Here is a 27,555-nt window from a genome sequence, read left to right on the forward strand (position 1 = left end):
GTAGTGAATTAAGATGGGTTTTGATGTTCAGTGTCTAAATGCAGAGTTTTGTCTAAGTTTTTGCATACAGCCAGCTGTAACAGAGAAGTGTTGATATGGGGAATAGCACCGTATTTTATCTGCTGTCCTAGAAATCCACTGTTAGCCAAGAACTTGCATAATACAGACAAGTCTTGATTTGGGCAGAGAGAGCTGTGGCTCCTGTGGGACTTTGCGCAGGTGTGAGTCAGAACAAAGATGTGAATGTAAATTTGCTGCAATCTAACCTCATCCGAGAGATTATCTTGTCTTTGCATCTCTTATCCCACAGAGGATCTTAAGCTTTAATCAATCATTGTAGGTCAGGATAGAGGTCACTTGATGAGGTTTGAATGCCATGGAGTCTGATGTGATTAATAGTGTTTGGCATTAGTATTTCCTGTTCTAGATTTTGGGGTGAAGTGTGAGCACAGGTGATGTCTCTAAAAAAGAAATGTGAAGAACGACACGCTGTGTTCTTTACTACAACTAGGGCAGTATTTCCTATTCACAAAAAGGAACTGAAGGGTTAAAACCAGTTAAAGCTTTGAACAAAATCAAGTCTGCAACAATTGCATGCCATGGGTTGTTGTGCTTTTTCTTTGTATGTAAAGGAAAATAAGTATTAATCAAAATGACTAAATGACAAAGTCATGGAGATGTGGGGGCTGTGGGCAGAACTGAGCATCATGGCCAGTCCTGCAGAGAGGTAAGAGAAGCTGAGACTGGGTTAGCAGCTTCAGGAATGAGCTCTGTGGTTTGAGTTCAAATGGTGTGAGAGGTTGAATGGGGAAAGGCAGTAGTAGAACAGCAGCTGGAGACGAAATGGAAGAAATAACATCTTCCAAATTTCTGTTTCAAAAGAAGTATGAAATCTATCAAATCTGCAAGATAGAACATTTATGCACTGAACTACCTCAAGGAGTTACACTTATGCAGAGTATTCCACATGAAGAACATATATATACCTATGGCATCTGACATGTGTGCTCTCCTAAAGCATAAGCATTTATGATGGCAGGTATAATTTTCTTTGACACAGTAAGAATTCATACAGGTGAAACAGTGGCTACATTAAATTCTGTCCATGTTATTCTGGCATGCTAGATAGCTGTTCCTGGCAGGCTATCTAGAAGCTACATGTCTCTTTTGAAACAATGATTATTAGACAATTTAGTTTTCTACTGTTCAGGCTTGCCTGAGTTATGCTTTACAGCCCAGTGAAATAGCCAGACAATTCTCCTGCTGCTGTTAACTGTTTGAGAATTGACTGAAGTTAGGATAAAATTTGGGGATAGAGAACACAGTTCATACTAAGTAGTGAAACATGATCTTGAAGTTCAGTTTAGACAAATTAGTGATGTTTCCCTCCTTTGTGTCTTTTCTCTCTACAGTTCTTAGGATCTTGAGTACAAAGTTGGAAAATATGATTGCTGTGACATTAACATGTTTGCTTGTAGATTATCATCTTGTTCTGGCACAGCTGATAAAACAGTCTTTGGTTCTGTTTAAATGTCATACTGTTTGTTGGTAATCAGTAATTAAAACATGGAGAGGGTATTTGTTATTGGTCTTTCTTTGAAACACTCTTGCACATTTTACACTGTTTGGTTTGAAGTTTAAACACCATGCAGACAACTCAGGGATAGAATTAATAAATTGTCTTCATCTCATCAGTTGATCCATAACATTATGGAAGATCACTAAGCAGTTTTACACTTCCACATCCATTGAGCTGATTTTTGTTATTTATCAGTCTTGCTGGGGACGTGTTCAGAATTTAACTAACAGTGGAGTGGGGATGACAAGGAGAAAATGAGCATAAGATCAGAGAAGTATTGACTGTATGTATTGCTTAAAATTTTCAGAAGTTCCTGCAAGACATTTGCCATATTTGGCTGCTTACATTTCCCTGACTGGCTGAGCTGTTTTTAGACCAGACCTATTCTCACTAATTGAGATTATTTTATTATATACATCTATTGCTCTCTATAACTACCTGAAGGGAGATTCAGCAGTGAGCTGGTGGTCGGCCTCTTCTCTCGTGTAACTAGTGATAGGACAAGAGGGAATGACTTCAGGCTGCACCAGGGGAGATTTGGGCTGGACGTTAGGAAATACTACTTTTCTGAAAGAGTGGTCAGGCAGTGGAATGGGCCGCCCAAGGAGGTGGTGGAGTCACCGACCCTGGAGGTGTTCAAAGAATGTTTGGATGTTGTGTTGAGGGACATGGTTTAGTGAGAACTGTTGGTGACCGGTGGACGGTTGGACTGGCTGATCTTGAGGGTCTTTTCCAACCTTGGTGATTCTATAATTCTATATATGTGTATATGCACTCTATGGGGCTCAGGAGCATGCCTTACACACCTGATGTGCCAAAGTCATTGTTGAGCAACGTCAATAAACAAAATTACTCTGAAAGTCAACTGTACATTCAGTTCTCTCAAAGGTTTTGTCTGGGGAGGAAAACAAAGCAGGCATGATGGACACATGATATTTAACACCCTGGGTGGTATTACTCCACTACAAAAGCAGGGTAGTAAAAGAATCTATAGACTTTCACATATTTAAAATACTTTCCGTTCCCAGACTTCAAGTATAGATAGCCAAGAACTGCCAGACTCCACCTATAGCTGTTGATGAACTGCTATAACTCAACTGAAGAAGAAACAGTGTAAGAAATTGTCAAACAAAATGGGAGTGAGAAGCGAGAACTTCAATTAAAACCGTTCTGAAAAGGAAGTAAATACTTAAACAAGAATCACGATTCTAGCAATTTTGGGAAGCTGGAGATAAAGGTGAGGAAAAATAAAGGGATTTGGACCTACTTTCTATGATGTGGAGGTTGGTGGCCCTGCACATGGCAGGGTGGTTGGAGTTTAATGATCCTTGAGGTCCCTTCCAACCTAAGCCATTATGATTCTGTGAGAGGAAATATCTAGAGTGGAACATATTGCTTACTGCAGTCTGGATCTGTAACAACACAGAGGCTCTTCTTAAGATTTATTCTAATGCTCTGCTTTTCTGCTTCAGGGAACCAGAGTAGATTCAATGTCTTCCCAAATTAAAATTTCTACCAGTCAGTTTGTCACAGTGTAAATGCTGAGATTTACTTTTCTACATTTATTTGTCTGCATGAACAAATGGGCTCATCTACCACGTAAAGCAGAAAGTGTCTTTCTACAACTGTCTGCAATCAGTATTAGGTTTGACTACCCAGAGGAGTCTGTTAAGCAAAAGCTGTTCTCACATCTGCTCCGCTTTTCAAAGTAACTCAGATTAGACTGAGCAATACATGTTGCAAATAATGGTGGCATTGTGTACTGCTTCAACGTGTGTTGAAATTAACTTTGCAGAAGTAATTAAAGTCAATAATATGACCAATGCCTAGTGTTTTAGCACTTGTGTAACTTGTATCTTGTTGTACCTTCTCTTGGTCTGGAAGTTTAAATTATGCTTCATAGATCTGGTCACATAAGAACCTTGGCTTTCTTTACAGCCATGAGTTAAGGCAATCTATACTAAAAACCCAGTTAACGATTACGTATCTCAGTACTTGGGAAATAAGTCCACCACTGCATACATTCTTCCTTAAGGACTAGTGTCTACTACTTGTAGATTCCTGTTTCTGTTCTCAGGTTTGTTTTATTAATTAACAGTGTAAGTCTTGTCATGAAAGTAATGTTGCTGGAAACAACAGTATACAGTATAGTAGCCTCCTTCCTGGGTTTTCAAAATATATGGCTTTAGTCACTCAGATATAAGTCAGTCACTGTCGCATCATTTTAGTATACTCGGCAATAAAATTTGAATCCTGTGAAATGATCTGGGTCTTTCTGATAATCTAGTGAAGAACACTGATATCAGTTGAGGCAAATCATTAAATAATATTTTTCTTTCATATTAGTTTACACATTTTATTAGATAATAATACTGTAGCTTGCTCAAACTGCAAATCTTTTGCAGCAAGATTGGGCAGAGATCAAGTCTGATTGAACTTAGAAGCCAGTATTTGAAGTCAACAGCCACTGTGGGAAATATTTGAGCGTGTGTGAGGCAGAAGAGACGAAAGGAACCTGATATGATAGCTGTCAGCATCAAGCCAAAAGGCAGTTGTGGGACTATCACAGGGTGCTGTGCAGATAATAACTTGATGATTTCTTTTATCTGAGAAGCTGTACATTGGAAGTTTATTCCATTAAAAGCCAAACAATTTTCTCTCTGAAAGAGATCCATTTGCCAAATGCATTAGACATTTCAGTGGAATTTAAGAACCTCCTCTGGTGCGCTTCCTTCAACATCAGTAATCAGTGTGTGTAACAGTGCAATCTGAAACACTGTAAAAGTCCTTCTGTAGGCTTTTTTTTTCTTTTATTTTCTTCCTCCCCTTAACTATGAAGTTGTAATCTAACCGCTGCAGTAAAAGTACCACGACAGGGAGAGCAAAAGAAATAGTATATAGGGACTATTTCACTGAGGATTTGAACTGGTGAGAAGTTATTCGTGAAAAGTTACACACAACCTTGTGTTCCACTGCTGCAGATATGCTCAGCTAAACCTTGCGTGAAATAGAGCCTGTCACAGATTACACTTCCTCTCTGCAGGATAAGTATGGATGCAAAATAATGGACTTAATTCAATCCTTGTTATTCCATAAGCTGAATACAAAGATGTCTTATTCATTTGAAGTCACTGTGAAATAAATTTCAAATGTCTTCCTAGAATATTTTATCCTGTTTAGGTAATTATTTGCACAAATTACACAAGAAGTTAAGTAAATTACTTAAGGTTAAGAAGTATTACTTACCATTTTGATTGAAAACTGACATTTAAGTTTACTGCAGAAAAATTTCATTGCAACTTGCTTGCAAATAGAAGCAAATCTTTTTATAGAGAATTCTTTCTGCCCATACTAGACTTAACCAGCCAATAGAATTCCACATATGACAAATAAAAACACTATTTTAAATGTCTGTATTGTCATCCACTTTCCTTTTTAGAGATTACAGTTCAAGTGACTCTGGAAATGAAAGCATGAAGTGAAAATATTGTTAGGCTCAAGATACTGCTTATGGGTGAAGAGGAAGAACAACTTAGATGTGCTAAGAATTTATTGTTAGTACAGAATTTATGAACAATTGCATGTTTATTGTTAGTATAATTGGGATTTTAAGAGCCTTACCTTTTCCCCCACTCCTCTGGGTCCTAAGGTTGATGGTTTTACCCTGACTGGGAGGGTGGAGGACAGTCATATACATCGCCAGTCCTTGGTTCTTCCTTTGTTGGTTTGCAGGTCTTCATGACATCTGAATTACTATATATGGTGCCTTTGATGTATGTTAGGTAATATAACTTTGTTTTCATTGTTATCTTTAAAACAAGCTTTGTCCTGCTGCTGTCTGTGTTTTTCAGTTAGCAGATGATAGCTGTAATGGGAGGCCTTAAAACAAGCTGCCTTCCAAATACATACAAGGCCTACAGGAAAGCTGTGGTGGAACACTTTGTTGAGAACTGTAGTAATAGGACAAGGGGTAATGGTTTTAAACTAAGAGAAAAGATATTTACATTAGAGAGTAGAAAGAAATTATTTACCCAGAGGTTGGATAGGCACTGGCATAGCTGCCTGGAGAAGTTGTGGATGCCTCATCTCTGGAAATATCCAGGTTAGATCGGATTTCAGCAGTCTGGTCTAGTGAGAGATGTTCTTGCCTATGGCAGGGGAATTGGAACTAGATTGTTTTCAAGGTCCCTTCCAGTCCAAACCATTCTAGGATTCTTCACTGGTGTTGGATTTGGGGAAACAACTATGGAGAAAGGCATTGTCAGGGTAGAAAGGGATGAGGGCACAGAATCATGGTCAGGAGGGCCAGTAGGTTAGACTCCAGCAGCCATGGGCTGTAGATAAAGGACAGCAAGGAGCACAGAGAGCAGAAACTATCTGATGGCAGTGGCTAGGTTCAGCCAAGAGCCCAGGACAGCAGACGCCTTCTGGTGAAGTGGCAGGCCTAAGAAACTGAAGTCAACAAGTCATCAACAGGCTGATGATCACAGCATCCAGGACCAGACACAGCCCAGCAATCTACAGATGACTGCATGGTTATGAGGCTGGTCTGTAGCTTAGCTGCAAGGTTAAAACTCGCTAGTGAAGACAACAGTTGGGGTCAGCTTATCCTGGACTGAGGACAATAGCTGTTCCCATGCCATCAGGAATCACCATGCCATCAGGAATGAAGGTGGAAGGGGGAATCTCCTGTGTGGCTTCTCACTACATATCAGTTCTCAGAGGTTCTCCTCATGGATGGGTGCCTACAATGCCTGCACCCATCAACCATGCTGGCCCTGAGCCCAGAACGTATTATGTGCTCAGAGCCCTGACGGAGAATGTTTGGAAATAGTAATAACTAACAGACTTTGACCCCACTTGCCTTTGAAATGCAAAGCAGGCACTTCACTCCTGAGTTTCTCCATAATTTCACAACACGTAGAAATGTAAGGGGCTTTCACATTCATGTAATTGAGACTTACTGAGTGTGACAAAATATTTTTGCAATGTTTTTAAAGCCGCAAAAAAAGATGCTTAAATGCCTCTGGAAATCAAAGTCAAAGATAGGAGGAGGAGTGTTGGGAGGGAAGTAGGACTCAACTCACTCATTCTATCACCCACTCATTTCTCAAAGTGAGACAAAAACACTATGTTCACAACATACTAAGTTGTACTATATTTACACACAAAGTTTTACTTACATAGAGGAGAGTAATAACACTTTGAAGCCAATTCCTATAGCACGCTGTCGTCCTCTTTTAGAAGGGAATGTTTTGGTAATTGGCAAAGAGAACAAATGTTGAGCTGCTGCTTGCCAGGTTTCATGAATTTGTGCAGAGACTAACTTGTTACACAAATATCCTTGCGTTGTTTTTAGTCTCTGGACAAGGAAAAGCTAGATATGAGGCCTAAAACTACAGCTAAACAAGCTGAAAAATCTGATCACTTAAAGCCAAACTGGGATTTGGGACTACTTAAAATAACTGGGCAGGTTGGATAGGGTGAAGGCTGGCAAAGTTTATTTTCCTAGCTTGATTTCCAGGACTGACTTTCACACAAAAGCAACACAAGTAGATATTTCTACTCTGGGCTTGCTCTGCCTCCTTTTATGCACATTCAGCAGTGCAAGGAATTCTTGGACTCGGCTCCAGTAGTGGCCTGTGGCTCCCAGAGGGCTGAAGAATGAGCCCTGCAATCCAAGTTCTGAACAAGCTGAAGACTGGCTGAGGATGCAATGCATGCAAAGACATTTTGCTTTATTTCCCCTTCCACAGAGGTCATGAGTGATATTTAAGGCTGGAAGAAGTCAATCAAAAAGGATGATTTTTTTTGTGTACGTCAGAACATGGAGCTTCATCTGGAAGGACCTTGTGTTTTAGAGTATTAGTAGTTTGAACAATCTTTCAAAAAAGATCATTAGCTCTCCTCCAAAGGTCTTAAGGGGAGTAGGAAACAATTCCTAAATGTAACAAGAATTTTTACATTCCTGGTTGGAAAACTCTTTTACATAGTTGTTTGCCTGCTCTTGGGTGACTATAACGAGGCCTCAATCAAAGATGTGTAAAGTCTTCCCCTGCCTATTGGACGCATATGCTACTGCTTCCTCAGAGAGGAGGGAAGCTCAAGCCTTCAGTGCTTTGCAGAGCAGAAGTTCCCTCACTTACAGCATCAATAAAGGTAAAATAAGCTGCTCAAACATTTCAGTTTTGGGAGTTCTGAAGATATGTTCTGAAATTTAATGGAAAAACCCTCAGATGAGGGGTATTCTGTCTTCTTTAGTACTGAGCTCCAAATTCCTACCCTAGAAAGACTTTATTTTGGAGCGTAGTCCTGATTTTTTAGCAAGAGCTACATTTAGGATATTTCCTATTCACCTGGAAAGAACATACACCCAGGAGCAACACTGGTCTTAACTCAGGGCATGACCTTACAGTAGAAAAGCTTCTACTTGTCAATATTTAATTTAACATTTACTAAATGGTAGGTGGAAGCCAGGCTGACCTCATTGGAAATAACTTGGCGAAGATTTAACTAGCTTTCATTTGCATGGAAGATAATGCTGGAAATAACCGTAATGTAACAATAACATTAAACCCACTGTTCATTAGATTTTTTTCCTAAATGATGCCATAAGAGATTTGCATGTGTGAATAAGAGAAAACTGTTAAAAGAAAGCTAATGACCAACATAGCCAAGGGAAATTATTAACCGCATTTTCCTTCAAAGAACTGAGAAATACTCTGCTGTAGCTGATCCAAGTCAGTAATATGGAATAATTAGTTCAGAATCTTTCAAACTACTCCATATGTTTATATATTTATTGTTGATTTTGTTGTTCTTGCAGTTGTTGTTGTTTTAGCTAAACTGTATTCTGCTCTTTGACACATCAAGGAGAAGGACTGAAATCTGAGCATCGGTTTGGTTTACTTATCTGAGACTGAATTTGTGAATAGGCTCACCTGCATGGAAATGAATCACATTTTTACGTCTGAACAAGTATTCACGTGTAGCTACAAATATGCTATATTCTCTAGTTATTTATTTTTTGACATTTCTATTTCTAAGTTCATAACATTGAAAAAATTCTTACTGAATGTGAAATTAAAATTTTACTTCCCAGAATATTCAGTTGGTGAGCTTCTCACTTAAGCTTGTTTGTAAAGATGTCTTTTTCTTTTGTTTATAATTTCAATTTAAAATAAAAATGCCTATTTTTTGTGTGCTATCTAACAAAGCAATTCTTGTTCATTTGTCCTGTTTCTTGGTTCTATCTGTATAAATTGCCCTTGAGTTGGTTTCTTTGTGTTCTTAGCCGAGTAGACATATGCCAAATTCATAAACTCGGACCTAAAACTTGGGAAAACTTGGATCAAGTAAGTAGTTTTGTTTAGTCTGACAGGATTAGTTCTAGCACAGTGGGCTGCTCTTCCATCATAATAAAACTCATGTTTTGTCAACTGGCACGCCTTTCCAAAGCTTATAAAGCCACATGAACTGCTTTTGTAGCGTAGCAGTGCCAGCTTTATGGCCTACTTATTTTACTGTCCTTATGTGAATCATGGGACATGCTGAGCAACGCGACCTTGCCACAAATGAGGGGTGCTATTAAGAAGTAGCACATCTGGACTGTATATTGTTAAACTGCTACAGCTTAACCACTTTGGATTAGTTTAAAAGTTAAGAAGATTTCGGTTAAAATATAGACAGCATAAACTGTAAATTAGGTGTGCATAAACCTGGATGGTATCTTCTGTCACTCATATCTAAGATACAAGAGTCATTCAAACCTCATTTGCTCCCTCATTCTCATTCCAGATACTGATGAAAGGAATCTCCTATTTCCTCATAATCATCATAACATCTATGTTACAAAAGGTTAAGTTACAAGACTTTTTTTTTCCTCTTAAAATTAAGATACTGGATGCCAAGATTAATGATACTTCTAGATAAAATCTGCTAGGAAATACTTCAAAGAACTTCTTTCCTCACCCCAAAAAAATGATGTTTTCACAACAGCATCTTGTAGCTGGAGAAGGACACCCATGTTTATCTGAAGCAAAATGAATGGCACTATCTTTTGAGAAAATGTTTTTATTCCTTTTATTGAGATTTACTCAACAGGGTCAAAAGAGATCTATGAAAGCAGCCAGAATAATGATAACTGAAATAGAAACCAGATACCACCAATAACAAATTGAACAACGTTACTTCCAATCCCATCCAGAGTTCACAATTTCAGCCAACTGGTGCCTCTCTGCCTAGTGCATCTTGGATAGTTTAGCATCCGCAAGCATACTGATAACCCAATTAAACTAGCTATCAATATCCTTGAGGAAATGCTGATGAGCCTAACGTAATGTGCATAGGATTTTCAGAGTAAGCAATACACATGCTAACATGGAAAAGCCAAAACGCAGCACACCTCCTCATACTTAACAGTGTTCTTATCTACACTTATCTTTGGGATATGCGGATCTGACAGCAAAGAGCAAACTGTTACAGCCTTGTTCTCACCCATGTTTTGTTTAGCACTTAAACCAACATTGATACAAAGTTCCTATCTGTGGCACAAAGCCAGAACAATAATAAAGTTAAATCTTTTTACAAGCTACTGTATTTTTTTGTTACTGTACAGTATGTTTTGTCTCCAACCTTTGAAAACCCTGTAAAGAGATGACTCCCAGCCAGTACTATGCACTCCTACATACATAAGTACTGACCCAACACATCGCTATTAAAAGCCATTTAGAGCACATGGAATGCTGTGGGTGTTCCTGAACCAGGCCATACGTAAATAAGCAAGAGTACACAAATGCAGGTCCTAGCCTCAGGCACTTGCATTTCAAATATCTATTGGTTCAAATGTGGGAAGTAAAGCTTTTTAACGTTATGCAGCAGCAGAAACAAAGACCTCTTGTGTAGTATTGCAGCCATAAAAGGCAGCTCATTTTCTACTGGTTAGAAAAGATTTATTGCACAAATTCCAGCTTAAGCATTTTACTATTTTTTTCTAATTACTGTTAATTATTTATTCATTCTGAAAAGGTATAAAAAAGCTAAAGCTGCCACTATGGATTGTTCAATAATTTAAGTGTCCTTATTTCAGAGAGGAGGACTGCTGTAACAACCTTCTGAACAGACTGAACGCTGGAGAGCACTGAGAGGGAAGAGTACTTTGGATAAGTGGTAAGTAATGCCTAGACGTTGAAGTGGGTAGCTTGGAGCAACTTCAGTTTGGCAACGGGTTTGATGTGGGCACAGAGGGATAGCTTTATCTGCACACAAACCAATTTCTTGAAATGTCTAAACAAATGGTTTCCTGTGTTAGACAAGTATTTAGCATCTGAATGAGCAGTCATTAACTCCACAATCTGTCTTCTCCTTGGTAATAGATTTCTACAGATCATAGCTTTAAATGTTCCATTAATTTATATATTAAAAAGCCAGACTTAATTTGAAATAGAAATTAAATTTTTCGTTTTCTCAATAAAGACCATCTTACGATTAGTCTGGAATGCTGAAACCGAGATATAGAAATAACCACATTGTAAACACTTCAGGACTGACAGGGATATTGGAGATGAAAGAGCTATACGAGCTTTGTAACACTGTATCAATTAATTACTTAAGAGAACAAGTATTTCTGGAAGCTGGCGTGTCTACAGTATCTGTCCTGCAGATTAACTCTTGCTAAATGGTTCAGTACCATAGGAATGCTCTGTGCCACGTTGAAGTCATGCCACGCCTGACTCCAGATGACTCTTTAATATTGAGACCATTTGACCTTTTATGCAAACAGTACGAGAAGCACGATCTCAGTTGCACAAGAATAGATCTATCTTAACAACACTACTTGAGAAAATAAACCCTCGTTATAAATGAAATTCCATAAACGTATTTTACTCAGATAGTTGGCAGCTATGAGAATCTAACACATAAATTGTTCCTGATTTGGGTGTCAAAACCTATCATTTACCCTTGTTAACCCCTGCTGTATTCAATCAACATTTTTGATAATCAGTGGTAGATTTCTTTTGTATGAGTACGTATGTGCAATTTTCAGTAGAAAAGGAACAGACTTGTAGAAGTAGATGTCATAGACCAGTGTTGGATATGCATAGCTGGGAGCACAGGGAAGTGCTGAGTTTAAGTCCATTACTTTGCAAGGATGGCTCCTTTCTTGAGAGGTGCAAGTGCTCAGCCATAGAGGATTCTGGCTGTAAGTTGCAAGGAAAAATTAGCACCAGTAGCTTTAAAGCACACAAGGTAGGTGAAGGAGTGAGATTTAAGCTTCTCCCCTCTATGCTCTTTTACAAGAGTTTTAGATCTGAATTAAATAATAATAATAATAATAAAAATTAGTCTTCTGAATCCTCCTCTTATATTCAGTAGAGTGCATAGGGAACAAAAGCACTCAAGTTGGGAAATTTTACCTTTCAAATAAGAGAACAAGCAAAGGGGGAAGAAGAAACCCTCACAAAAAGAGATGTTTGCAAAGTGAGATACAATCATTAGACACAGTCTATCATAGAATGGCTTAGGTTGGAGGGCACCTTAAAGATCTAGTTCCCACAACTGGATTGTTACATGGTACAATAGGAGTTACTAAGTCGATTAGTGTTATTTTTATACCAACATTTTATACCAAACCTTTATGATTGGCACTGTATTTCAGTGTTCTCTCTCTGAAAGAGCTTGTTCTCCCCATTTTTAAAAGAAATCAAGATATTCTGTTCTATACCTGAAAAAGGCTTACTCTAGGAAGTCTAAAAATTCATCAGCTGTAAGCAGCTCTTCTGACTTCCACATTTTCTCTGTGTGTGGCACTACAGTGTTGACTCACACATAATATTTTAATAGAGGTTGTCTATTTTGTGCGCAGGAGACAGATGTGGAAGTGATGCATGTCCATCAAGAGGAATTTTGTTACCATAACTTTCTAACTTGCAGATGAATTGCCTGAAGCTTGCTTCTGTTGTGCCTGAAACCTAGCTTAGAGTAAGCTTATTCATACCTCTCTCTGTTTAGTTTGCTCTGCCATCCATAATGCTCCCACTCTATGAGCTGCTGAGACATCCTAGGGTCTCAGCATTCAAGGCTAACAAATCACAGAAATCAGTTTGGATTTTAATTAACTCAACATATACTTTTGTAAATTAACTGCTGGATGTGTAGGCAAACAAAATGTAGCTCTGAAGGAGCTGCAAGACCTGATGTAAGTGCACTGTCCTGATTTTTTTGGTCACCTCTCAACTAACTATACAAACTGGGGGGAGGAGAGACCTATTGTTCCATACTCCACAACAAAAAAATAAGACAATGTTTCTGGATATATATCTTAAGTAATTTCTCCTGCACTAGCAACATGAACTGCCAGAGACAGAATGCATATTTCCCCCATCTGTTAAAGCATTTCAGTGAATGTCAATCGGCAGCAGCAGTGCAACCTCCAGATATTCATTTTCCCAAGCAGAATGTCACTCCTATAGATGCTGTGAGATGCTGCAGTCAGAAGATCTTGTTTCTACTTGCTCTAACCCCACATCTCTCCCCTGCAAACAAATCAGTGAGACTGCAGAAGGAACACTTGCAAACCCACAAAGGGTTTCAGTGATCTATACTCCCTCTCCAGTCTGGATTTCTTAATTTCTATATCACATTGGATGTGTCTCACAGGCCACTGGGTATTTATGGTAAGTTGTGAAACTAGAGGTACCTAAAATACAGGAGGGACAGTTTGATCTGAACACCTCTGCAAATGGAGCATAGTCAGCTATTGCTGGCTTTCTGACAAGCCAGAAATGTTATAAATGTTATAAAGATTACTCAGAGAACAGGAGGTTAAGACAATTCAGCCATATAAATATGTGGCCATGAAAAGAAGACACAAGTTATCTATCTTTGCTGGTGGTGTAGCTGTGAGATTAACATTTCTCCTTAGATGTTTACCCGACAGATTATGACTGAGCCCATGCTGTTCCTGTTTCAGTGTTATGCCCCATATACTCTCCATCCAGTAAGCTCTTAATTTCCAGTTAGATGATGCTCTGTTGGCACTCTGTCAGAAGTGTAACATTTAACACATCATCAACTTAATTATCTGCCTTAAATGTGAAAAAAATAAATAGCATGTGGGTGCTGCAGAGAGGAATACTGATGGATTACTTTTGGTATTCTTGTTAAACATGGCATGGAACATGTGAAATATCCAGTGGTAAGATTAAGTATATCTTTTATAAAGTGAAAAGTTTTCACCATGAAAACTCTCTTAAAAAAATTTAGCAGCAACTGACTAAAGCCCTATGCAGCAGAGGGGAAAGATTTGTTTGTAGGCTTTCAATATTGATTGCACTGGGAGGTGAAGAAGGAAGACAGTAATTTTTCTGGCTTCAGTGATTAGACAATGCAGACACTTTCCTATTTCCTCTTACCTTAAAACTCAGCCTGATTTCTTGGAACCATTCAGACATAATGGCCCCAGCACTGCCTATGGTATTTCTTCTGTTAGACAGGGTCTCTTCTTAGAAAACCTCCTGTATGCACGAGGATCTGAACATAACTTCTGCTTCAACCTCCTCTTTCTCTAAATTGACTGTTAGTCCTTGTGTATCATAGCTCACTGTCTTTTAAACTCCTGTCTAACAAACACCTTGCATTCAAGACAGGATCTATCATTACCATTTATATATACATTAATATTTGAAGATCAAAGATATCCTTGAGATGTTGATGCAGAAGAATCCATAATCCATATTCAGGACAAACTGAACAGATTGATGAACTGCCCAAGACCATGACATGAAGCACAGTGTAAATAACAGATAATCCACCCTACCTGAAACTACAGAAATCAGATTAGTTTATTAATAAGTGATTATTAAAATGCCTTTTAACACTGTTGAAGCACATGTGGTGATGAGTAGAGAGAAATTTTCTTGACAGGGCACTGAATAAATAGACCCATCCTTTGCAGAAGCATTCACACAGTTTTCCCTCTTTTCCTTCTCAGCTATCAGTTTACAAAGTAACAGAATGGAGAACAAGCAACAAAGCAATGGGGGGATGAAACAAAATGATGAGGTGAAGAAAAAAATGGTAAGTGAATGCCTCAACTCCTCTATCAGCGTATTTGCCATTATGTCAGCATGTTAAGGTGAGAAATAATGAACGTGTTACACACATAAAGCCATATTATTGGCATTTGAGTGTCAACTGCAGTGAGCTGCTCCCACTGTATTGTGTTAAATGAAACTATATAAAATACAGATACTGATTCATCTCAAATGCACTCCATACATTTTAGAGGCTCAGTTCTCCTAGTTTGCCTCTTTTACTGTTTGTGACCATTCAAAAAGGTTAGAAGTGTTGTTTGTGTTATCTGTCTGTGCAAATGTTTCTCAATATGAACAATTACTTCAGATATTAATAAGGACCACCTGGCTTTCTGTTCAAGTGCTGCTTTACTCGATGTGTGGTGAGGACAAAGGATGGACAAAGACTCAGGTTGGATATTGGGAACAATTTCTCCTCAGAAATTGGTGATGCATTGGCACAGGCTGCCCAGGAATGCAGAGGAGTCACTGTCCCTGGAGGTGTTCAAGAATTGTGTAGGTGTGGCACTGAGGGGCATGGATAGTGGGCACGGTGGGGATGGGATGGTGGTTGGACCAGGTGATCTTAGTGGTCATTTCCAGATGTAACGATTCTATGACACCTCCAAGTTTCTACATTACGGTCTGCCTTCAAACCTGCTGTGCTTTATGGTATTACTTGTGTCTTTGGGAGCTACGAGGTAGTTGTGAGGTAAGTGGCACGTTAGCAGTGGAGAGAGTGCAGATTTACACCACTACAGACTGCAGACATCTGGGAATAATTCCCAGACGTACTTAGTACTAGTCTGAGGCACACGCGTTGCCAACTGGAAGGCGCAGCTTAACTCTCAGCATTTCGATGCATGTTTGCAAATAGGCACCTGCGGAACGAAGAGCTGGAAGCGCTGACCTCCCTCTGGCAGCGCACCTGACCACGGCCCCCTAAGCAGCACAGAAACCCCCCGCCTCCCCGGGGCTCACGGCTATTCGCTTAAGTTATTCAGCAGCGCGCTCTGGACCACCCCATCCCTCCCTCCGCACAGGCCAATCCCTGCGGCCTCGGAGCGGGGCTCGGGCACGGCCGCGCTGCCCCTCGCTCCCTCCCGCCCCCCACGGCCGCGCCCCGCGCGCTGCCCGGCGGAGATGCGCGGCCGCTGCGCACGTGCGGAGGAGGCGGCATGGAGCCTGCGGCGGCGCCCGAGGCGGATACGCTGGTGGCGCGGGAAGCGGGCGGCCGCCGCGCGGGGAGAAGCGCAAGTAGCGTAAGGAGCCCGAGGGGAGAGGGGACGGCGGCGGAGGGGTGCGGACCCGGCGGGGTTCGGTCTCGGGGGGTGAAGGGGAGGATTTGTGACCTTTCTCAGCTGGATAGGGAAGGAGGAGAAGAGGGCTGGGGCTCGGCGGCCGTGGGAGCCGGAGTAAGTCCCTGAGTGAGGACGGGCTCAGGTTGCAGCGCGGAGCCGTCCCCGCTCGGTGCCGGCTGGGCTGAGCTAAAAATACCGTGGCCGCCCGAGTCGGGAGCGGAGGGCGGCGGTGGGGACGGGGCAGAGCCGACCACGCGGTGGGAGAGAGCCCGCTGGACGAGCAGCTCCTGCAAGCAGGGCGAGGAGAGTGGGGCTGCACTGCGGTCAGCTGGGGAGGGCAGGGAGCAGCCTGGGGGCCGCGGGTGGGCACGCACCTGTCCGCCCGCAGCCGCCCCAGCAGCGGTGTGCAGGGTCGGGTGCGAGAAAATCGGGTGCCTACGGTCAATAAGAAGCCTTAGCAGCGTCTATTGAAAGATCCTAAAACTTCCTTCGTGTGCCTGTGTGGTGTTTACTGTTTGCAACTGTGTTTGATTTTAACCTGGAAAGGGGGCTGTCACCCACTAGCCAAAAAGCAAAATCACGAATAGTGCTTGGAAAACTGAAATGCAAACCAGTGTACTTTTAAAACAAAAGCAACTGAAGGTTCATAGTACACGAGCATTGCACTGTGTGCTAAACGAAGACGTTGAGTTGGTAAAAACATTTCCAAAGATTATCGGAGCTCTGTGATCTGTGATAAGAGCAAAAAAACATGGACTCTTGAAGGTAAGCAGCTCTCTAATGCCCGGGGGTCTTTGCTTTGGTGCAATATGAAACTTCCTTACTGCACCTTTATGCAGGGTGACAGCCTGTGCTAACAGCAGCACGCTGATAGTGGTAAAGGAAAGGAGCACCTCTGGGGAAGGCGTGACCACTTTTTGTTTCCAAGCCACTATCAAACAGATTGCTGGAGGCTTAGCTTGCTTTGCTCATTTATTCACTTATTTATTTAAAATATTGCCACAGACTTAATATTATTTTGAGCAATTTTTTTTCTTTTTTTTTTTTCTTTTTGCCTTCTTGTTTCATTTTGCTTTTATTTGGCATTGCTGAAACTTGAGCAAATATTTGAAGTAGTGCACGAGGAGAGACAGGTCATGGTGAAATTGGAGCTCATGTTCCAAGATCGGTAAAGCTTTGTATGAGGTTCTGTGTGCCTTCTGCAGCAGGTCAAATATGAGAAAACTTCATGGTGCTGAAGTATGCTCTAAACCTTGCTGTCTATAGCACTTGAAAATGAAGTGGGCATTGGGTCTTCTAATTCAATAGCATTCCCATCATTTGTACTGCCTTATTTGCTACTTAACCCTGTGTGCATTTAATTTGCTTGCACTGAAAGTTTCAGTGTTCACTGGAGTTTTTAATAAGCATAGATTATGTAGTCCAAATCACCTTATTTGCAGGATTTTTCCAAGATGTTTAATGTTTTTGGAGCAGATCTTTTAGCAATAGTACCGCATGAGAACTTGCGCTTATCATTTATGAACCCTTTGGGAACACTCCCATGTATCTTCTCAGTGTTCTAAATTCATGGAATCACAGAATCGTTTGAGTTGGAAGAGACCCCAAAAGGCCATCTAGCCCAACTCCCCTGTAGTGAATAGGGATGCATACAGCTCCATCAGGTTGCTCAGAGTCCCATGCAGCCTGAGCTTGAGTGATTGCAGGGATGGGGCACCACCTCTCCAGGCAACCTGTTTCTGTGCTTTGCTACCCTTATAAAAAATGTTTTTTATATGCAGTCTAAATCTCCTCTCTTTTAGTTTAAAACCATTTATCCTTGTCCTGTCACAACAGACTCTGCTGAAGAATCTGTTCCCTTGTTTCGCATAGCCCCATTTTTAGATATGGAAAGGCCATTCAGGTCTCTCTGGAGCCTTCTCTTTTCCAGGGCCCCACTTCTAGAGCCTGTCTAGGTCTCTTTGAATGGCTTCCTTCCCTTGGGCATGTCAACTGCACCACGCAGCTTGGTGTCATCTGCAAACTTGCTGAGGGTGCACACAATCCCACTGTTGATGTCATTGATGAAGATAACAAAGAGCCTTGGACCCAGTACTGACCGCTGAGGGACACCACTCATCCCTCATTCAGAGTAGCAGTGATTCCTAGAAGTGAAGGGATGGCTGTTCAACTCAGAGAAATAATGGGCAAGGTTTTATCAACACCTAAATAAAACCTTATGTTGAAATTTCTGCTTCTTATTACTGGAGTAATGCTGCAAAGCTGTGTGTGTGGCAGGTTCATTTTAAGAAGCTGGCTAATAATAATAAATTGTACTTGGCTTATTTAATGAACTCAATGGGATATATTTCTTATGCAAGATTTTCTTCTCCTGCTGTACACTTCCTCCTGACCTGACTGAAAATAGAGCAGTTAATGAACTGTGTAATCTCTTCAAAGGCTACCATGCCATGTGGAAGAAGTTAACCACACTGGGCTGTCCCACAGGGCACGTTTGAGCCCTTCAGACCTGCAGCTGCAGAGTACAGCAGACCCATAAGTGCTGAGCTGTGCGCTGCAGCCCCTGCCTATCAGTGGATATCTCATCATTTCTCCGTGAACCCAAGTGATAGTGACCATATGGTGGCAACGTGAACCCCAGCATGTGGTCAAAAACCACACTGCAGCCACTTTCTGTACTTTACTTGTCCTGGAGGAACTTGCTCCTATTCATCACCACTGCTGTCATGCCATGTGCTACCTGCTCAAATGTAGTTGATGCTTCAGATCTTCATTTCCTAGAGGAAAAGTACAGCTTTGTGCCACTGTCAAAATGTATAGATTCATTAACCCGTTGTCTACTCTCTGTGATTCAGATAAAGCTGAGGTTACAAGGCCTGCTTACACAGCTTTTTCTTCTTTCAAAAGCATTGAGGCTTCAACGAGCAATCAGACTGTATGTAAACCAGTAGTCACTGCTCCTGAAATTTGAGATTCTTAGCAGAGTTTTTAAAAATAAAAAAAGATGCTTTAAAATGTCATCCACTTTAATGAAATTTCTTAAGTCAAGAAAGGTGAGCTGTCTTCCATGATGTACAAAACAATAGCCAAGCAGCCACCAAAACACAGATTTCTCTTAGGAAATCTATTGAGAATTAAATTAGGACTGGCATTGGTCGTGTGTGCAGCACTCCAAAATCCAGAAGCAGAACTGAGTCTCAGAAAGTAATGCTGGATGAAATGGAAAGGACCCTGAAATCTGGAAGCTTCAAATCAACTGACTGATACTCTGGTATCTGAGCAATGTTGCTTTTTGTATGGATGAAGAAATCAGTAGTAGAGGTTGGGGCTATGAGCTAAATACAGGAGGAGGGTAGGGAGTGGAAAGAGGAAAGTTGTAGAGGGTGAATTACTGGTACAGTGCTGGGGGAAAAGAGCAGATGGCATCTCTGTCTGAGAGCGTGTGTGCGAATGGCAGCAAATTGCTGTTGAAGTAACGTCTGGGTTACAATATCTAGTTTGTGGGCACCAGTTTGTTTGTTTGTTTGCTTGTTTATTTAATGCTCACTAATCCTTATGCTTATGGGACTGGGTGGGGGGCACACCAACTTCTTAGGCTACCCCCCAAGTCAGGTCTATCCCAAATCATGTTGCATCAAGTATATGTTACTGTGTGCTTTGTGATGTTATTGTACATTGCCAAAGTTTTCTTTGCTGAGGTATGCTTCTATAAGATTTTTTGTGTGTGTTTTGGGGGCCGATGGGGAGATTGAAGCAAGAATTTGTGAGATTGAAAGACATTTAAATGTTCATTTATGCCTTGGTAAATGCTAACTGATTTGCTGTCACTTCAGATTTACTGTTTCTTGGTCTGCAGAAATAGGAGTTGCTGCAGGCCATTACTCTGCATGAAGGAGATCTGCCTGCAGGAGCTATGCAAAACAGTACAAGCAGTGTTAAAGACTGTTTTCTATTTGAAGTATACTAACAATGGCTACATCTTTTCCTTGTTTTTCAGAATTGGTCTGGAAGTCTAATTGCAGCATCTTTAACTGGTGCTTTTGGGTCATCTTTTCTTTATGGTTACAATCTCTCTGTGGTGAACGCACCTGCAGTGGTAAGTTACTGACACAACTGGAGTTAAGTACCAGTAGAGGGCAACCTTGTCTATCTAATGTGCTCTTTCCAGCGTCCCGCTCTTACATCCTGCTGATACGGTGGAAGAGGTTAAATCTTCTATGTTAACCTTTCTGTGCTTGAACAACTGTTTCTGGTGTTTGTGAGGTTTTCAACTAAGTTCAGTATTGGTCAGGAAAACAAATGCTGCTGTCGAGATGAGGAGTTGTGCAGGGTTTCTTTTACAAAAAACTTCCCAAAACAAAGAATAATGCTAAATCTTGCGCAGTTTTGAGTGATAAAGCATTTTTAATAGCCTGTCTTTCTGACTAGAGAATATTTGGTAGCTGTAGGTGCATATTCAGCAGCTTTCGTTCATTCAGTTCTGGAGGCTGACACATTTCATTCCCACAGTTCCGCTACTATAAATGTCTCCTGCTGCCACTTAAATAATGGACCACTTCTGCATTTCTTTGGTTCTGATTTTGAAACTGCTGTGTCGACAATTTGTTGCAATGTATGGATTATGTCTGATGAGAAGAGTACTGTAAAATCAGTGTACAGTATTTGAGGGATTTCATTAATATATCAGCTATCACATGGAAATCTGAATGCTTTGTTTTCGTACTGGTAGCCTCCAGAGACACTTAATTCAATCAAGCAGCACATTAAGCAATTCAGTAGAGTTGCAAGAAACATTTTTTTTTTTTTAAATAAGTAACTAGTAATTTTTTTTCAGTGAGTTGTTGATACTCTGTTCTTAAAAATTTCCTTTTCAAAATTCAGTTCCTTCTTTTATGGAAATCTGTTATTAGAATGTGTGGCTAAGCTTCACCTGAGCAGCTCAGTCACATGAAAGATGGATACAATACTCATGCAAGTAATGGAAGAAGAAATTATGAAATTTACATTTTGCATTCATGTTGTATTTGATAAAGTGACGATGTGAAGGATTAGAAATTGCCTCACCCTGTAGGAAGCTTTCGTTGTTCCCTTGACAACTTCTGGGAATTTTCCTGAAGCTCCTGGTACCATTTGTACCAATAACACTGGTTTAGACAGATTAGATGTTTATTCTAGTATGGCATGTCTGTGCATCACCTCACCCTGCAATCTTCAGGAGATAAGTATGGCTTAGACAGAATCAGCAGGAAGCTGAAATTCTGTGAACAATGGTATTGATTGTAGCGGTGATAGGCATCTTTCCTGCACTGAGTCAGTGCTGTCAGAGGAGAAGCGTGAATTGTCTGACTTCTATACTTTTAAGTGCAGCATGAAAAATGGACTATCTGGTAATCAAAGCTCTCCTGCCACTTTCTGCTCGGGTAAAAGAAATAAAGGGTGATCAGAAATGCTGTTTGCCAGTGCTCAGATTGTTAGATTTGAGCCCTGTTATTGATTATAGTGGTGATCAGACAAGAATGAAGTTGGGGTGGCTGGAGTTGCAACTATACTATGAAGAATGCTAAATTTCAAGTATCATGGATAGTAGTACTTCCAGTATTGTCTGTTTTTCCTTGAAATCTTTATCTGTGGCTATTGGACAGAAAGTTGGCATCATGTTGGTTGTTCTGGTCATGCTGTTGATAGGTATGCATTAAATCTGCCCTTTTCCAGAGTGGTGTTGCAGTATTTGAGAATTTAGTATCTTCCTTATTTGTGTCAGACTGTGCAGTAGATGGGGCCCAGGAATAATCCTCTTTATACACTCCAGTGAAAAAGAATACGTAGTTGTGTGGTTCAAGAGCAGAATACTACTAGTGTGGCCCCTGGTCCTCTCTGTAACTCCCAGGTCAAGCTGTGTCATCCATTTGTCTGGGACAGGCCACCTTCCTGTCACCATCCTGCACTGGCCAGGCTGAAGAGAAGAGTCTGAGATTTGCTCACAGCCAAGGTGAGGAGGAATGAGCTGTACCAACACTGTGATTCCTGCAGCACCAGAATTGGAACCTTTGCACCATATGTCTTCACCTGTGTGGCTGTGTGTCACCAAATGAGGTGAAGTTGGGAGTGATATGAGGTAACTGAGGGGAATGGCTTTTGCCTGTAAATAAACAGCGCTCTTCCAAGAGATCATAATGGGAGTGCATTAACTCCTAAAAGTTGTAAGTTGAATTTAATTTATAAACTTGGTAAATCAAGTAATGTGATTTGGTTGTGCGCAGCTTACAGCCAAAATTGTGGAGGGCATCTGTGTAGGATTCTGAATATCTTTTGCTCCTATTTACTTCAGTACAATTCCTGTTGACCAACTTTAGAGAAATTGCTGTAATAATGCTTTTAGGGGTATTTAGAAAGTGCTTGATAATGACTGTTGACAAAAGTATGAGAAGTTTCCAGGAAACAGGATTTGAACACATTGTCACGATCACTGAATTGTACAGGGGAAGTTCATTTAAGGCTGAAACTATGAACTCTGTGTGCAAACCCTTGTGTATGTCTTCTTTCTTTGCTGAAAGTTGGCTAGCTCATCAAACCACAGGGAAATGCCCTTGCAGTTCTCAGCTGAGAACTTTACCACAAGCCATTTCATAAGGTCCGGTACTTGATCTGACTTGCTGCAAGGGGAAACAAACTGCACCAGATCTGCCCAATGCAAAGTTGTCTGTACTGACTACTCAGTCCCCCACCTTCCTGTGGGAAGGAATAATGACCCATTGCAGGTGTGCTTTCCCCCTGCCAATCACTTCTTGTCTTCTTCCTGCTGGAAGCTGTGTTTCTGCATTCTTTTTAGAGCTGGCACGGGGGTAGCTGCAGAAATGTACAGCTGACTTTCAGCCAGTTGGATAACTGTGCGTGACCCTCAAAACTCTGTGCCAGGTCATTTTTCTTCTTGAAAGACCATCTCTTATCTCCCCTTGATGTAAGTTATTTAAAGTTAGACAAGAAAAATCACCATATATGTGTGCGTGTATACATGTGCTTATATATGCTTTAACTCTGTACTGGTGCAGCCTTACCTTGAGTACTGTGTGCAGGTTTTGGCATTACGATATAAAAAGAACATAAAATGATTAGATAGAATCCAAAGGAGGGCTACCATAATGGGAAAAGTTCTAGAGGGCGAAACATGCAAGAAGAGGTTGAAGTCCCTCAGAGCAGGGCAGCTGAGGGGAGGCCTCATGGCAGCTACAGCTCCTCACAGTGGAGAGGCAACGCTGGGCTCTGCTATGACAGGGACAGGGCCCGAGGGAACGGTATGGAGCTGTGTCAGGAGAGGGGCAGCTGGGGGTTAGGGAAAGGGTCTGCACCAGAGGATGGTTGGTTGGGCACTGGTATAGGATATGCATAATGGATTTGTTGAATCAGATTTGTTTTTTGCTTTTGGTTTTCTTTTCCACGTGCAATACCTCAAAACCTGTATGTTAATACTTTCCCACTTAGTGTCAGTGGAAATCTAGGCACAAAAAAAAAAAAAAAAAAAAGCATGATGGCATGTTTGTCTCTTATTCTTAAATGTTGTAGTTTATACTTTATTTTCTTGAATATTTACACTTGCCTAATGTCTCATTATGAATAAGAAAATAGTGCTGAGAAAATTAGTCATGACAAGGGGAAAAAATTTACATACTATTTTTAGTTATTAGAATTAGCAAGAAATGCTAATAGTGTTCTAAAAATGCTTTCTCTTAGTATTCGTCACTATCAAAAATGAATCTCAAATAAACTAGATATCAAAATCTAAATATAATCTGAGTACTGATATGAGAGATAGAATTTATTACTTGATTTAGTGATGAATTTATTTGGATATTCACAATGAAATATAGTTTGCTGCAAATTTAACCATGTGCAATTGGACATTTTTTCATCTAATAATTTGTTTCTGTTTGTATGGGAACATATAAAATGGAATGGAAATAATGAGGTATGATTGTCTTTCTTTTAAAAGTCAGGGTACAATAATCCAGCCAGAAATTTAATAGAATGAAGACAGTACACGGTATGTTCATCCCTCACCTCTCTAATGTACTTGGCATGTGCAGAGATTCTGTTTCAAGCTAAATAAAGCCCTCAGGTTGAATAGCTCGTGCACACCAGGCTCGAATACCTAAGGTTGGAAGTTCCTAGCCTAAACAGGGAGAGCTTGGTGGAAGTCTTATCCTTCTGAGTTACCCCAAGATACTTTAGTGGCTGTGTCATGCCTGATGAAATCTGAGAGGAGCCTGATGAGACTTTGAGATACTGTAGAGCTTGTGAGAGATCGTATCACACAGGTGTGCAGAACTGTTCTGCAGGAGTGATCATGTGGTACCTCATGCTTTCTGGAATACCATAACCCCAGTGGCATCAGACCTTTTCTTGGTTTCTAAATGAGAGAGGAATAAAAGTGAAGAAGTTTGATGAAAAAGAAATCAAATACACAATGTCTGTGCAGGTGATACAAAGATTATGTAAAAAATGTCCTACTGGGGATATGAAGCCTTTACATTTTAGAAAGATGAGAAAATTAGGCATAACTGAACATTAGAGTAAGAGTAGTTGTTAAAGCCACCTAGCAGAAAATGACAACTGTGCTCATATGAGGAAAGCAGAAAAATAATATAAACTCTGGCTAAAACTGTGAGCTGGTCATGGGGTCTAAGTATTTTCAAAAGGGAGAAAAGACTTCCAGAGAGCTGAGGATATAAGGCTGATAGATCAAGCTGAAAAATGATGTTCCAGAAATACAAGGACAGAACAAGAAAACTGAATTTATGTTTTGGAATGGAAAAGTCTCTGAAGGTTCCATGTCAGAATGCTTTTTATAGAGGATGTATGGGATACATTTTAAAATCAGTAGGGATGTGGAATAAAATTAGTCATAATTTTCTATCCAACTGACAAAATGCCTTGCATAAGACTGAAACAAAATACCCAAAAATACAGGTTACATATCACTTCTTATAAATAACATGAATAACAGAGAAATTGAATGAACTAATGTGAAGGAAAAAGTGATTTTGAGGGACAGACTTGGAAGATACAAGTTAAGAATTAGATATTTGCACTTGACAAACTAGCAGAAACTGTTTGATACTTCTTCCATTACTGAAAATAAATTGCATGTTTAGCTGCCTGTACTTCATTCAAAAAATATCCTATGCAAATGTGAAGGTAAGAAGCTATAAAACAAAAATTAGCGGAGCTCAGTTATGTGCAGAAATATGCCAAGTGTTCTGTTGTTAATTTTGTACTGGCAACTTAAATCATAACATACCGTCTTTAGAGAAGTTTTTCTTTTATGTCTCTCTTCTATTCATATTGCTAATGTTTTCTTTCCACAATGAACTTAAAAGTATGTATGCTTTGACTGATTGAGTTAGTCTGTAGTACAGTTGCATCTATAGGTGGGTCCCCATTTTTTGGAGGAGGAAGGTAAAAATGCAAAAGTGGTTCCTGCAAGCAAGCTGCTGTTTATTCATCCAATTGCTGTGAGCTGCATCCTTAAAGAGGAATTTTTATATGTACAATTATGCATTTTCTTTCAGTATATCAAGAAGTTCTACAATGAAACTTGGGAACGAAGATATGGCTTCTCTGTGGATGAAAGCACCCTGACTCTCCTCTGGTCTGTAACTGTTTCCATTTTTGCCATCGGTGGCCTTGTGGGCGCAATTATTGTTACCCCGATTGTGAAGTTCTTTGGACGGTAAGTGCATTGGAAAACTACTGATTTCTAAAGCACTTTCTAACCTAGCTTATCTAAAGATCTTTACTTGTATTTTATCTTTTAAAACCCTGTTCATCTCTACCAGAATGTGAAGTTATGAAATCTTATCTCTAAGAGTCGTGAATTTCAAAGAGTAAAATTAATACCTTTTCATCTGACCATACTGTGCTATATTTGAGTCAATATAAACAATTTGCCCAGAATTGATATCATGTTGAGGTGTCATAAATGTTGAATAAGCAAGTGTGCAAAAGAAAAAACAAAACAAAACAAAACAAAAAAATAGGAAATATTTTAGGAAAGATTGACAGATTCTTGTCCCACAAGTCTCCTGGGTATTTTAAAGCTACACAAATAAAACATATTTCATTTATATCTCAACAACTTTCGTTATTACACGGTAGTAAAACTTTGTTCTTTTTTTTTTTCATCTCCTTGTGTGAACTTAAAATATGGTTTGAAGAAACAGACTACAGTGAAGTTTTTATTTCTTCTTCCACTTTCTTGGTGACACATTCACCACTCTGTTCAACAAAGTATTTGATCAAATCCTGACCATAGAAAATATTAATATTTTACAAATGTTTATGCTAGTGTACTTTGCATTTTTTGCAGTAGGTAATAGCTAGATATTTCTAGCTATTTCTAGCTAGATATTTCTACCATCTTCTAAAGAGTTCTAAAATTGATTAATAATTTCTCTATATTTGGAAGGAGTTGGATTAAAAAAAACTATAACATGCATCTTAACTACTAATTTGGCTTTTCCTTAATTATAAAATTTCGATTAATTAATTCTCAAATAAGAAATTACAAATTATAAGTGATTAAAAATAATTTTATAATCTCTGCTTGATTGAATCACCAAAGAAATTCATCCAAGAGGATCAAATATAAGTCTCCATCTTCACTGTTCTTACTTGTGTTCTACATTTTCACTATTTCTACCACATACTTTGCATGGTACTCTGATCCTATATATCATCCCTCTAAACTCCCCTGCTCTCAAATCATCTACTTAGATTTTTTTTCTTGGTTTTGGATTTTTTTTCCAACTCTTCTACATTCTTTTTCTTCTTTTTACTTCAAACAATGCAATTTCACATTTTTCCATTTTGTGCTTACAAGAAGTCACTATACTCTACTTTGTAAATCTGTTATACGCTTTTCATTAACATATTTTGTCCTGCCAATTCAACATTTGATTTTGTGTTCTTTTTTTCATAGTCACTTTTTTTTTTTTTTTTTCTGATTGTTGGCAATTCCTACTGCCTATCCATCAATTTGCCTTTTAACGCATTTATTGAATATATGAATGTCTCCTTGAGTCAGACTGTTTAATTTTCTGGAATTGCCACTGAATCATCTCTACTTTAATGAATTAAGTAAAAAATGAATTCAAAGAAGACTTGTTTTTTAGTGAAGAATAGAACAGGTTTGTGTGAAAGTTTGTTAGGTGGTGGCTGATGCCAATCATAAGCATACCTCTTTGGTGTGAGCATATTGTATTTCTGGAGTAGAGTTCTAAATCTTTGGAAGCTCTATCCCTGTTTATTATATTTATCCCTATTTAGTCATGAAAACAGCGCTCTCATCGATACAGTGTAAGAGTACTTGATTGGAGATTGGAAGCAACTGTATCTCTCAGAGACATTGGGTTGGCTGCTCATCAAAATGTGGTTCTTGAGTTTTCTGATCACATTGCAGTGTATTTGTCTGGTTTAGGAAGCCAGCCTGACATATCAGTACAGTAATTGAAGAGCACACTGTGAAGTGTTGACACAACAATAAAATACTTACTTTGTTAAAAGGTTCAAGTGTAGGTTGAAGAATTTTGTGTATGATGAAAGTGTG

At 39.8% G+C, this 27,555-nt stretch overlaps 1 protein-coding gene across 8 annotated transcripts in view; it reads left to right on the top strand.

The window, feature by feature from the left end:
- SLC2A9 (solute carrier family 2 member 9) overlaps positions 1–27,555 on the top strand; it is a 104,931-nt gene that overhangs the window by 5,895 nt on the left and 71,481 nt on the right. For 2 of the 8 annotated variants that reach the window (XM_085223479.1, XM_085223477.1), the window contains exons 2-5: positions 10,668–10,747; positions 14,571–14,656; positions 19,951–20,049; positions 25,520–25,680. In XM_085223479.1, coding sequence (XP_085079605.1) covers positions 14,594–14,656; positions 19,951–20,049; positions 25,520–25,680 — 323 coding nt within the window. In that variant the 5' untranslated portion in view covers positions 10,668–10,747; positions 14,571–14,593. The other 6 variants (XM_085223480.1, XM_085223476.1, XM_085223475.1 and 3 more) reach the window with 6 other exon arrangements.

This window comes from Meleagris gallopavo, chromosome 4 (assembly GCF_905368555.1).
Source record: "Meleagris gallopavo chromosome 4, MGAL_WU_HG_1.1, whole genome shotgun sequence".
In the NCBI taxonomy this organism is placed as follows: Eukaryota; Metazoa; Chordata; class Aves; order Galliformes; family Phasianidae; genus Meleagris; species Meleagris gallopavo.